Genomic DNA, 12,648 nt, shown 5'->3' on the forward strand with positions numbered 1-12,648 from the left:
TGTCTCCTCCAGGACATCCTTGTCACCCTTCCTCTGGCTGGGGTGGGAAGGAGCAGCTCTTGTGGAGCCCCCGATGGAGGGGCCACAGGGTTGGTTGGGGAGCATGATCAGATGAGATCCTTCATGTGTCTGACCAGCTGGACCTACTCAAAGTGGCCAGGTGCTCACACCTGAGGCCTCTGCACCAGCTCTGGCACTCACCTCTGAAGTGAGAGGTGAAGTTAGTGATCCCAAACTTCCAGAGCTGGTTTGTGTTTACCTCTGGAGGTCTCCAGACCCTAATCCAAGAGATAATCAGTGTGGACAGGTTGCTCATGGGTTTGTCCAGTCAAGAACTGGCAACAGTGTCCCAGGAGAGAACAGATACCCTCAGCCAAGACGGGGAGGTTGTCACTGGGGCTGTGCCCCACAGCAAAATGCTCTGGGTGCACAAGCAGAACTGATGCCCTGGGACAGCTCAGCCATGGGGCACCTGTGTCTGTCCTTAACCTATGGCTTCTCTGCACAGGGACCAGGGCAGGCAGACCACAGGGTGCCAAAGACTCTTGTTTGAGCCACTTTCTAGTTTCCAAAGCTGCTGGTTTGTCTGCAGGACCCCCAAGGCAGCAGCAAATCACACACTGTGTGTCCTGGCTGTGCACAGCAACCGCTGCTGCTGCAGCTGATCATCCACAATGCCAGCAGAGCACAGGGATCAAAGCAGGCTGTGGGCAAACAGCTGAGGTGGGGCAGTGAGTAAGAGATGTGGGTTGTGTTGGGGTGCCATGACAACCACAATATTTGGGTACTGCCTCAGCTTGCAGCACCCACCGGGAGCCCCGTGTGTGGCCATGCTCCAGGCTGCCAGGGTGGGCAGTGCTGGCATCTGGCTGCTCCAAGGGTGTCTCACTGGGTCACAGGTGCTCACCACAGTCCTTGATACACCAGAAGGTTTTCATTGTCTCCTCAGCCTGGGCAGTGGCCTTGGTCCGTGGTGTCACCCACCAAGAGGACAGTTCCTCTATGGGAGGCGTGGTGACTGTGTGGGGCAGGGGAAAGGGCTGTAGGGTAAAGCAGAACAGGGGTGCCAGGTTCAGGTTAACCCCAGCACAGGCTCCTTTAGCTGTGTTAACCAGGTTAAGGAGCCTGTGCTGAGGGGATGGCGGAGAGACCTTGTGGGTTTATGGTGGGGTCTCGGGGGGTGCTAAAGGGACCTTGCGAGACAACGCTGGGGCTTTGTAAGGTGATGGAGAGACCTCGTGGGGTGTAGGAAAGACCTGGTCAGGCGCCGGTAGGGTCTCTTGGGGAAGTAGAGATGCTTCATAGGGAGCTGAAGGGTCCCAGAAGTGGTCCGGGTCCGCTGCCCGGGCTCCGTCTCCCCGCCCCGAGGGCGCTCCCGCCGTGCCGGGGCCCGGGGGAGGCGGGCGGGGGCGGCCCGGCCCCTCCCGTCGCCATGGCGGCGCCTTAAACAGGCGGCGGCGGCCGCCCCCGCCCGCCTCAGAGCGCGGCGCCGGGAGGTGAGCGAGTGACCGGGAGGTGAGTGACCGAGCCACCGGGACCCCCTGCACCCGCGGCCCCTCCGGTGCCCGTCCCGGGGCCACTGCACGGGAGGGAGGAAAGCGGGCGCGAGGGCGGGCGGGGGTCGTCGCTGCCCCGGCATCCCGCGGCCGCCGGGGGTGAGCTCCCCGGCTGGCGCTGCGGGGCCGTGCGGGCCCGGGCCGGCGGGAGCCCGCGGGAGCGCGGGGCCGGGAGACAACCGGCCGCATCCCCGCCCCGCCGCGCCTCCTTAGCGACGGTCGCCAGGCAACGCCCATCCTCCCTAGCGACGGTCTTAGGGACCACTCCCCGGCCCTCGCAGACGCTCCGGGGGCCCATCCCGGCCTCTCTCTCCCGGGCACCCACCGGGAGAGGTACCCGCTCTGCACCTCGGAGTGCCGGAGACCCCCCTGGGTGCTGGAGCTCCCCCGAACACGGCTGCACCCAGTCCTGGCCGAGCGGCTGTGGGTGCTCTGCGCGTGGTGAGGGATGCTGAGCCGCCAGGGTGAGGCTGGCGAGGCGATGGCAGGCGGGGAGCGGGGATGGGGCAGCAGCAACAGTGCCACCACGGGGTGCAGATACTTGTTGGCAACTTGGCACCCTGCAGAGCATCAGGCTTGGCCCAGCCCTGGGGGCAGGTCACAGGGCCGGAGTGCTGCACAGAGGGATGCAGGCAGGGGAGAGGTGGGGCTGAAGGCAGGCGGCGATGCCGGTTCTCCTGATCTGCGAGCGGGAGGAAGGCGGGTGCATTGCGTCATTCCCGGAGAGTACTCCCGAGGGGACAGGCTGATGCACTCACTCCCCTCCAGCCCCGCAGCCAACAGCCTCCCTGCTGACAGCTCTCGACCAGGAGCCTCCATTCCCCAAGACACGTTCTTGGCTTTCAGCCTCGGGGCTCATCCGAGGCTGCTGTCAGCCCTCACCCCACGCCCGCAGGTGCTGCCAACACCCTGATCCTCCTGCAGAGCCTCCACCCTCACCAGCCTTCCTCCTCCTCCTCCTCCTCCTGCTGCCCTCGAGGGCCTGCAAGCAGCCAGCTGAGCTCTGCCGGCCGCCAGCAGGAGCCTGGGTGGTGACAGGCTCATCTGCCCCGTGTCCTGCAGCCCCATGGCCGAGAACGCTGAGATGGCATCCCTGGAGGAGAGTTTCCGCAAATTCGCCATCTACGGCGACACCAAGGCAACGGGGCAGGAGATGAACGGGAAGAACTGGGCTAAGCTCTGCAAAGACTGCAAAGTCACCGACGGGAAAAGCGTCACCAGCACCGACGTGGATATTGTCTTCTCCAAGGTGAAGTAAGTGACTTGGATGCTTTTGCAGTAGGGGCAGGGTGTTGGTGTCTGGGTGTGGGGATCCCCGCAGAGCTGTGCTACTCCTGCTGTGTGCCCAGGCTGCCCACCCCGCTTGTCACAGAGCTGTGGGTGCTCTCCTGCAGTGTCACACCTTCAGGTGGGACATGTGGCTGCTTCTGAAAGACCTAATAATAAATCAACCCAAATTTTGGGATGGGAGGCTCAGATTTGGTGCAGAGATTGTGCCCCTGCTCCTACTCCAAGCATTGGGATGGGCCTGGTTGGTGCTGCCAGGTTCCCATATCTCAAGAAGGTGCCACAGGGAGCAGAGGAGGGTGCTCAGGGTTGTCCCATGTGATGTGGCCCTTCCCTGGGCCTGGCCAGCCAATGGCCAAGCTTGGGGAGGACTCTGGTCCATGGAGGTCACAGGGGCAGCTTGAAGGACTAAAAGGCACCTAGAACTGCTTTTAGGGTCCCTGGGGACACAACGACACTTCGTGCTCCACACCAAGGGTGTGGGAACAAGGACAGGTGGAGAACCTGCTTCCTTCATGTGCTCTGTCCAAGCATTCCCATGTTCCTGGGTTGGGTGTGACAGAGCAGAGCACTGGGAGGTTATTGAGGTGCAGGAGGGCAGGTTGCTGTGCTGCGTCAGAGATGAGGATGCTCTGTGTGTGTCCTTCCAAATTTGACTGGAGGATTGATGCCTGCCAGAGGAGAGAGGGTGCTGGGAAGCCCTGGCAGGCTGGAAGCAGTGAGAATGGATGCATTCCGCTCCTGACACCAGCACCAAATCCTAGAACACTTCTCTGATTTTTTGTAACAGGGACTTCAATAACATGTGACTGAAAAACTCCTGGAGCTCAGCACCAGCTGTGCCCAGCCCAACCGATCCAGCTGTAGCTGAATTTCAGAAGTGGGTGAGGGACCCAAGGGTGGCATAGGACAAAGTCAGGGTCCCTCTGATACAGCTCATTTGGAGGCAAGACCCAAAGACATGCTGGTGGCAGCCTGAGTTTTGTTCTTGCAGAGGGAAGACAGCCCGTGTCATCAACTACGAGGAGTTCAAGAAGGCGCTGGAGGAGCTGGCCCCCAAGAGGTTTAAGGACAAGAGCAAAGAGGAGGCCTATGAAGCCATCTGCCAGCTGGTGGCAGGGAAGGAGCCCATTAACGTGGGAGTCACGGTGAGTGAGGAGCCCCTGGCTGCTGGGAGCAGGAGTGGTCATCAGGAGGGAGGATGGAGCTCTGCCCACGGCGCAGACGCTTTCTGGAAGACCCCATGGCCCTGGGTGAGGGTGGGCCTGAGGGCTGTATAGGGCACAGGGGGCACAGCAGGGGCTTTGGTGGGTGCCAGGAGCTTGTGTGGGGCAAGGGATGGAACTTGTGTGGGAAGGTGATGGAGCATCTTCTCGATCCCCATGTCTCATCTCTCCACTGCAGAAAGCCAAGACGGTGGGGGCCGTGGAGAGGCTGACAGACACCTCCAAGTACACGGGCTCCCACAAGGAGCGCTTCGACGAGACCGGCAAAGGCAAGGGCAAGAGCGGGCGGGAGAACATCGTGGACACCAGCGGCTACGTCAGTGCCTACAAGAACGCGGGCACCTACGACTCCAAAGTCAAAAAGTAGGGACGGGTGCCCGTGGCGCCACCGCCCCGGTCCCTGCGCGCCGGCCGCGGGGTCAGTGCACAGCCCTGGGACGTGCCCGTGAGCTGGAGCCCGGGAGGCTGCGCTGGGGCCAGCCCCGGGCTGGCGGGATATCTGCTGCCCAGCGCTGGGGGGATTGGGGAAGTCGCCGGGCCGAGTGCTCTGCCCCAGCGCTGCGTCCTCCCACCCTGCGCTGCGATCCCCCGCCCCTCCTGTGTCCCCCGTGCTGTCACCGCCAGCCCCACACCGTACTAACAGCACTGCTCCTCAGGGCTCCCCTGCCCCGCCGGCACCCAGACCTTCCCTACCTCAGCCCCGCCTTTTGGGGCACCGTCCCTTGTCCCACCGGGGACCGCAGCTTGTCCTCCCCTCCCGGGGACCTGCCTTAACCCCGCACCAGTTACACCGCAGCCGCCCCCTTCCTTCCCCGCCGGTGCCCTCACTCGAGGCTGCCTGTCTTTGCCGCTTGGCCAGCGCGGCGGGAGGCTCGGACCCCGCCGTGCCGTTTGTGCCGGAGCTGCCGGGATGCTCCTGGCCCGGCTCCAGGATGCGCCCCGGGAGAGTTTAGTGTCGCCTGGCCATCGGCAAAGGTCTCCGACCCGAATCCCCGCGGCCTCCCGCTGCCTTCGTGAAGCCCAAACCAAAGGATGCTGCAGACCCACGCTGTAACCCGGCTCTGCAATAAACCCCCTCCGCACTGACGCTCCCGTCTGGTTGTGTTCATGGAGCGAGCGGCCGGAGCCCCTCTGGCCCCTCGCCCGGCCGGACAGAGGGGGCTCGGCCGGCCCCGCCGCCCCAGGGCAGCTGTGCCGGGGGCTTGGCCCTGGTCACCGAGGATTTTGGCAGCTCCTGGCTGGCCCCGAGTTGCCTGAGCAACCGCAGGCACACAAACACGAGCGCCTGGCTTTCACTGCTGCTCTGTTTGCAACCAAACACACGAGCTCCTGGTAACGATCCCTGGGAACAGGCTGGGCTCCAGGATGGGACGGCAGCTCCGGGATGGGATGGTCACTCCGTGGAACTGGGTGTGGGCGCTGTGACCCCGATCCCAGGCAAGGGCTGAGCCTGCTGCGGTGCTGCAGGGTCATCCATTCAGAGCCAGGCTTCTAAATAACCCGCAGGGGTAATTTCCAGGTGCCTCAGCTGTGGCACTGCTCAGGCCATGAGGGTTGTGCCAGGGGCACACGTGTGGCTGGTACAGGCTCACTCACTGCCAAGGCAAAGCACTGCACCTGTGCATCCCAGACACCTGCTTTGCAAAACACAGGAGAAGGAAGAGGTTGTCTTTTTCCGGGCTGGATTCAGGCCCATCCTCACTGAGGGTGTACCAGTAAGTGCCAGTGCTAGGCTGGGGTGAGGGCTGGGGGATATTTGCTCTCCTTTCTCTGAGCAGGTTGGAGGGAGTTTGTGGCTGTCTATCCCTGAAGGCTCTTTATAAGCACCCAACATTCCTCCAAAAAACTATTGCTTGGCCGGTGAGTGAGGAGGGGGAAGCAGAAGAGAGAATTTAGCCCTTTGCTGACTCCACTGCCCAGCTGCACACATGAGCTGCAGAATTCCCAGGGCCAGGCTCCCCTGCATGCCTTGAGGTCTGTGGAGGTGACTCAGCCTTGCCCTTGGATGTTTGGCAAAGGAAGATTATTTTGGGAAGAGATGAGCAGGTCAGGCCCCCCAGCACTCATCCCCTGCCTGTGTGTGGCCCTGGTCAGGACCTGGTTGTGGAGCACAGGAGCTCCCATGTGGGGACAGCTCTGAAGGGGAGCTGCAGGTGTTGATATGTGTCTGATATGGGAAAATCAAGACTGGGAATCACAGAATCCTGGAATTAATTGGGTTGGAAGGTACCTTAAAGACCACCTCACTCCAACCCTCGTGCAGGATGGATGAGCAGGGATACCAGGTTGTTCCAACCTGGCTGTGAATGTTTCCATGGAATGAAGCATCCACACCTTCTCTGGCCAGTCTGTGCCAGGGCCTCCCCACCCTGCTGCTGAGGTGCTGCTGCTGCTCAGGTGACTGCTCATCCAAGGCAGGGACTGTGGGATCTCCCAGGACAGCCAGCTCCATCAGCCAGCCTCTCCCTGCTCTGAATCCTGAACAGAAGCAGCTTCTTCACAGCCTTTGAAGCCACTGCAGAGATCAGGTAACAGCTCAGAGCTCCCACAGCTCCCATATGCTGCCACCCCTGCATAAAGATGCTCTTCACCCACTCCAGCACCTCTTCAAGTCCTCCACCACTTTCTCCACAGATTACACAGAATTCCTCCCCTCCAGCCCTCCTGGTTCTCAAGGAGGCAGCTCCAGTGCATGCTGTTCCAGCACAGAAAAGGCATCTCAGTCCTGCCAAAGCAGCCCCAGGAGAATCTGTGCTGGTAAAGACCGACTGGATCTTTTGGCTGCAAAGTGCTCCAGATCAGCCTGAAAAAAATCATGTCCTCTGAGGTGATGGGAAGAGCAAGATATCGATCTGGGTCTTCATTAAAGAGGAGAATCTTTCTAAATACCAGTGTAGTGATCTCCTGAGGGTTGCTGGCTCTGTGTGTGCATGTCCAAGGCTCCCCGGCTCATCTTTGCAGGAGGGTCTGAATGCCCTTTAGAAACAGCATCTGCACTACTGTGGCTGTGACCTGCACTACAGATACATCACACAGCTCCTCAGAGTGGTCAAATCCAGGTGGAAACACAGGTAAATGCAAGGAATAGGGCCTTTAAACACCTGAGCAGTCTTCCTGAGCAGTGTGGGCAGGAAAGCAGAGGTTCCTGGAGTGGTTGGCAGAGGAGCACAGGACTGACAAGGAGATGCCAAGTGCTCAGCACTTTAGAAGACCAAAACCTGAAGGAACTTCCACAGGACCAGCAGCTCCAGCTCTTTCCCCACTGAAGCTTGAAGTGGTGCCACAGGCTGCTGAGGCAGCAGAGACCTCGAGGCATTAGTTGCAGGTCTGCTGTGTGGTAAAAAGTGACACTGCCCAAACCGAAGGGCCTGCAGCCATTTCCTCGTGCTAATGACCTTCCTCTGGCCAAGCATCTGCTCTGAGCTTGGCTCCACACCAGCCCAAGACAGACACTTTGCAGCCAGCCTGTAATTCCCTGGCAGCAGAGGAGCCAGCAGGAGGAAGGTGTCTCAGCCAGTGTTTGTGTTGAGTGCATTGATCCAAGCTCCAGACATGAAGATATTTTTTCCTTCCCACTTGTCTCTTCCCCTTGGCCACTTTCTGGCCACGCTCCCACAGTGGAGAGACACACCAGACCTTGCTCTCTGTGGTGCCCTGCTACCAGGAACTGTCACCTCCTCTGGGTTTTAGACAAATCCAGAGTGCCTTATGAAGTGATGTCCCACCTTGCCACTGAGACGTGCAGCTCGGAAGGATCAGCTGGATGACTGCAATTAATTTAGGTGTAAAATGTGTTTTGTACCCCCAAGGTCCCTCCCCAAGAGAGTTTCTAAAATAATCTGGGGTCGTGGCTAATGTACTTCATGCTTTGACAGCAAGTTGTGTGCTGGGGATGAGGGAACTGGCTCCTCTGAGAGGTCGTTTTTCTCTAGGATGAGCCATTTGACCAGAAATACTGATGAGGATGGATCACCCTGGCCCTCAAGGATATAGATTTGTTCCTAGAAGGGGGAGATAGTGGATACCAATATGCCCAGGAAGGTTTTACCCTTTTTCCCTGTGCAGGATCACCAAGAAGAGCTCATTTGTTGTCCAAACATCTGCTCCCCAGGGAACATCCCTCCTCAGAGGGCACTGTGCTGGTACAGAGCAGGCCCTTGGTCCTGGGCCAGGCAAAACACCTTCCCTGTGGAGTAGTACCTGCCCTGCTTCCTCAGTACTTTTCCATTTCACAGCTAGCCTGATGGACAATGTTCCAAAATACACAAACAGGATTGTAAATCGTGTTCAGACAAGATTCAGAGTGCAGCTTCTATCACCTAAACCTGGGGCTTGAATTCAAACTCTTCCTGTCAGTGCCCTGAGATTGGTTTGACCACGTGTGTTCCAGGCAATATTTCACTGCCAGCCACGTGCTCCAGCACTGTGCTGGAATATTGATTCAGTGCCCTTTTAGATGGAATTCAATTAACTAAATTACCATCTTCCCAGCATGGCATGGTTCCAGATAAAATGTTATTATCCAGAACTCATCCCTGCATTTTGTTAATGTAATAACTGCGGCAGAGTTTTAAGAACACTCTGGGAGTGTTCTTAAAGGGGGAGATGGAAGCAGGAAGATGCAGAGAAAGAAAACAAAAGGCAAGGATTGGATTCACCAGATTTAAATACAACATGAGATACCATGAAAGGCAAAACTGAACATGGTCCATATTTAATGTCTGTTTTGTTCCCTGTACAGAGCACAATTGTATAACTGCACTGAAGTCCAGAACTACCCAGAGCTGTGTGCACAGCTTCACTGCTGTGTGATGCATATCTTCCTAGTGGGGATGATGGTACATTTCCAACGACTGGTGAATTTCCCAGCTGGAAGTGGTGTTTTGGGAACAGTGTGGCTGCTCTCTTTAGTCAGATGCTGCAGCAGGATGGTTTGTGGATAGTAAAGACCCTGGCAAGGTGGTTGTAGCAAAAAGATTAAATGATTAGCAGGCATTTAGGAGAGGGCACCTGCTGCAAGGGTATTTTTCCAAAACTGACACACTGACTTCATCATGGAACCATAGAATGTTTGAGACTATAAGGAATCTTAAAGATCCTTTGGTTCCAAGCCCCTGCCATGGGCAGGGACACATTCCACTATCCAAGGTTGCTCCAAGCCCTGTCCAACCTGGCCTTGACCACTTCCAGGGACGGGGCAGCCACAGCTGCTCTGGACAACCTGTGCCAGGGCCTCTCCACCCTCACAAGGGCGAATTTCTTCCTAATAGCCAATATAATCTTCCCCTCGTCAGTGTGAAGCCATTCCCCCTTGTCCTGTCACTCCATGCTTTGGACAAAGCCTCCCTCCAGTTCTCTAGGAGCCCCTTTAGGGACTGTAAGGTCCTCTAAGGTCTCCTCCTCTCTTCTCCAGACTGATTTCCATTTATTCAAAATCATGTTTTAAAACATTTGTACTTGGAGCTCTGAGCTTGTAGCCCAGAGCTCTGTATTTCAAGATCTCCAGCTACAGCCAAGATTCATTTTAAGATTTCATGCAGAGCTTGCTGACAATCGTTAATAACTGATAGAAACTGTTCCAAGAGATCAATAGCATGTGCTAAGATAGCTGGAAGCACATCAGTGGAGCTCTGTGATTGCAAAAGCCAAGTCTCCTCTCTCTCATTTTGACATATTTTTCTAAAAAAAAAAAAAAAAAGGTTTCTTCAGACACAGAATATTCCTGATGCCGCTCACTGAACTGGCATTTTCATGACCTGGCTTGGAAGTCTGTGCCCAGTCCCAGCCTCGTTAAGGGTATAATGTGTGCTAATGGCCACTGAAGTAGCTCTCTGTTGTGTTCCAAGTCCATCCATTTGCCAGCAGTGGAGGGCACTACAAGAAGCAGACACAACTGGAGGAATTCTGCTGGGACACAGGTCCTGCCATGACAGCTGAGCTGTCCCCTGCCTGTGACCAGCCCACACCTCTGCCTGTCCTGCAGAACAGCCCTGGGCTCCTGCAGTTCAATCAACTGTTCCACTTCCATTCTTGGAAATAACATCTGGCATCTTGGACTTTTTCCCAAAACATTTTTCCATCAGAAGGAAACAGCAGCTTACAGGTGCCGCTGTTCTGAGCATCTTTGTAGCAGGCTGGGCTGGTCTGAGGGACAAAGGGGAATGTGGCATCCAGCAGCTGGAGATTACACACAGCAGAAAATCTCCAGAGCTGCCTGTGAGAGGCTGCACATTCTGTTTTGGTCCTTCAGTAGCCCAGGTATCCATCCTGTGATCCTCTGGCTTCCTTGGACTAACTCCATTCTTGCTGTACCATGACTCCAAGCTCCCGGAAAATGCCATTAGGAGACAGCTGGCCCTGGCACCTCATATGTGTGGTTGCTCTGTATCAGTTCTCATTAACTTTATGAACCACATCAGCCCCCATTTACTCGATGCCCAGGAGGCCCTGAAGGATCTTTCCATTTTTCTTTACTCTCTGTGGGTGTTTGATTCCTGGAGATGCAGTGGCTGGAAGCAGCAGCCTGATCCATCTCTTGTAGGGTGGAAGCTGCTACATGGTTCCCCTAAAGCCTTTCATCCAGCTACTGAATCAGATAATCCCTTTGGGATGAGACAAGACATAAGAAAACAAACCTCAAATCCCCAGAATCCCAAGGGGTCATAAATGTTACAAGAAATGAATCATTTTTGTACCATTTTCCCCATGTCTGGTAAGTCCCTCAGAGCCTTTCCAGTGGTGCTGCTGAGCCCTCGGAAGCAGTGAATGTCCGTGAGTGTAACATGGTGTGAGTTTAAACAAACCCTTATGTCACTGCTTTGAAGTATTTGTCTCAAACACACTTCTAAAGAAAAAGAAGGGAGAAGAAAAAAAAAATTTCCAAGCATTCCCACATAGGTGGAAAAAACCCAACAAAACAAAACAAAACCAAACCACCAGAAACAAAACAAAAAAACAAAACCAAAACAAAACCAAAAACACCTAAACAAGCAGTAAAATCTGGAACACACCAAGATAATCTGCAGTTTTGGCAGGAAGCTCAGGTGATGTCAGGAAACAATTCTAAACAGAAAAGTTTCTATGGATTTTTTTTTTTTTTAACCTAATTGGAAACAGATTTTTGCTTTGGATTTAAACACTTCCCTGCAGCATCTTTATCCCTGCCTTATGCACCTCAAGAACAGGAGGGTATGAAGCAGAGAAAGAAAAAAGCTCTGCATCATCCTGTTCACATTATTGCTGCAGTTTTGGGACAGTCACACAACATTATTTTCTTGGGATTATTACCCAGTAGATTTCAAGGTAAATTACAAAACCCAGCGAGGTCCATTGAGGCCTCATAAATCCAGCAAGGGTTTCTTGCTCCGCTGAGACTGAGCTTTGTGAAGAGCAAGGAGCTCCTCTTGGCACAGAGCTCCTCTGTGCGGCGGCTGCTGGGCCAAACACCGAGCTGCATGGAAGCACAAAACCGCCACAGGCACCGTCAAAACACGGGATCTGTCCGACAGCAAAGCTTGGAGCTGTCAGTGGGTTCACTCTGCACAGGATGGAAGGGACAACAGCCACCAGCCATTTGTTCATGCAGCGCTTATTTATCGATGAGACAATGAAAATATCCTTATTTTGGGTTTTAATATTTTTCTGAAAACATTTCTCCCTTATCCTAAAACACCATCTGGCTGCCCTTCTTCCGTCATCCCTATCAGATCTGCCATCTAAAAGCATCCCACAGCTTCTATATTAATGTTTTTTGCAGTCAAGTCGACCAGCAGAGAATGTCAGAGACAACAGCAACTCCAAAACCATAAACCTGACACAAAAAACAGCCAGCAAAACACTATCTGGAAAGCTTATTAATAAAGAAATTAAATAAATTATCTTTATGTCAGCTGAGATTTCCAGTAGTAACATGCATAGATGATAATGGGTAAACCTAAGTGAAATGTTCAAGACATGTAAACCCATCCCTGAAGCGTTACACAGCCCCAGAATTGCAGTTGTTATTGTGCAGATTTAGATATTAATATATAAAGTATAAATTATTGACAAATATAGACATTAACATGTGGAGTTAGCCTGTGTTCATATTGATAGTCGTTTTTTTAATGCTGATCTTATGTCCAAAGGAAGATTAAAAATATTATTTTGAAAAATAGTTTAAATATTCAAATAATAAAGTATTAATGTATATTAATAAAATATTAATGAAGTATTGATGAGCACTCCTATATCTTTATCTAAAGCCCTCTTTAAGTGTTTTAAACCAAAAATCCCACATAATCGAGTAGTTAATTTATCAGCTATCATATTCCATGTTTTCTTGGCTTTTTTTATTGGGTCTTGCTTCTCACCTGTTTCCTGTTCTAAGAGAAATGACACAAACAGCATCTAATTAAAGAGATCTGTCACATTAGCACTGTGTTAATTGGCTTTTAAATAAATTGCAGCCCTGCCATGGCTGGGAGTAGGGGGAGCTGCTGGCTGGGTATTGAGGCCGTTGAAAAGCTGCCTGGACTCCCTCAGGAATGTCTGGGAGTATTTTCCTTGGAGCAACGGTGCCATGAGGGTGTTTTGGTGGT

At 54.2% G+C, this 12,648-nt stretch overlaps 1 protein-coding gene across 1 annotated transcript; it reads left to right on the top strand.

Moving 5' to 3' along the window:
* Positions 1-1,421: 1,421 nt before the first annotated feature.
* TPPP3 (tubulin polymerization promoting protein family member 3) lies at positions 1,422-5,156 on the top strand. Its single transcript, XM_066327701.1, has 4 exons — positions 1,422-1,515; positions 2,619-2,810; positions 3,838-3,991; positions 4,248-5,156. The coding sequence occupies exons 2-4, from the start codon at positions 2,623-2,625 to the stop codon at positions 4,434-4,436; spliced, it is 531 nt and encodes a 176-aa protein (XP_066183798.1). The 5' UTR covers positions 1,422-1,515; positions 2,619-2,622; the 3' UTR covers positions 4,437-5,156.
* The last annotated feature ends 7,492 nt before the right edge of the window (positions 5,157-12,648 follow it).

Source organism: Sylvia atricapilla, chromosome 12 (genome assembly GCF_009819655.1).
Source record: "Sylvia atricapilla isolate bSylAtr1 chromosome 12, bSylAtr1.pri, whole genome shotgun sequence".
In the NCBI taxonomy this organism is placed as follows: domain Eukaryota; kingdom Metazoa; phylum Chordata; class Aves; order Passeriformes; family Sylviidae; genus Sylvia; species Sylvia atricapilla.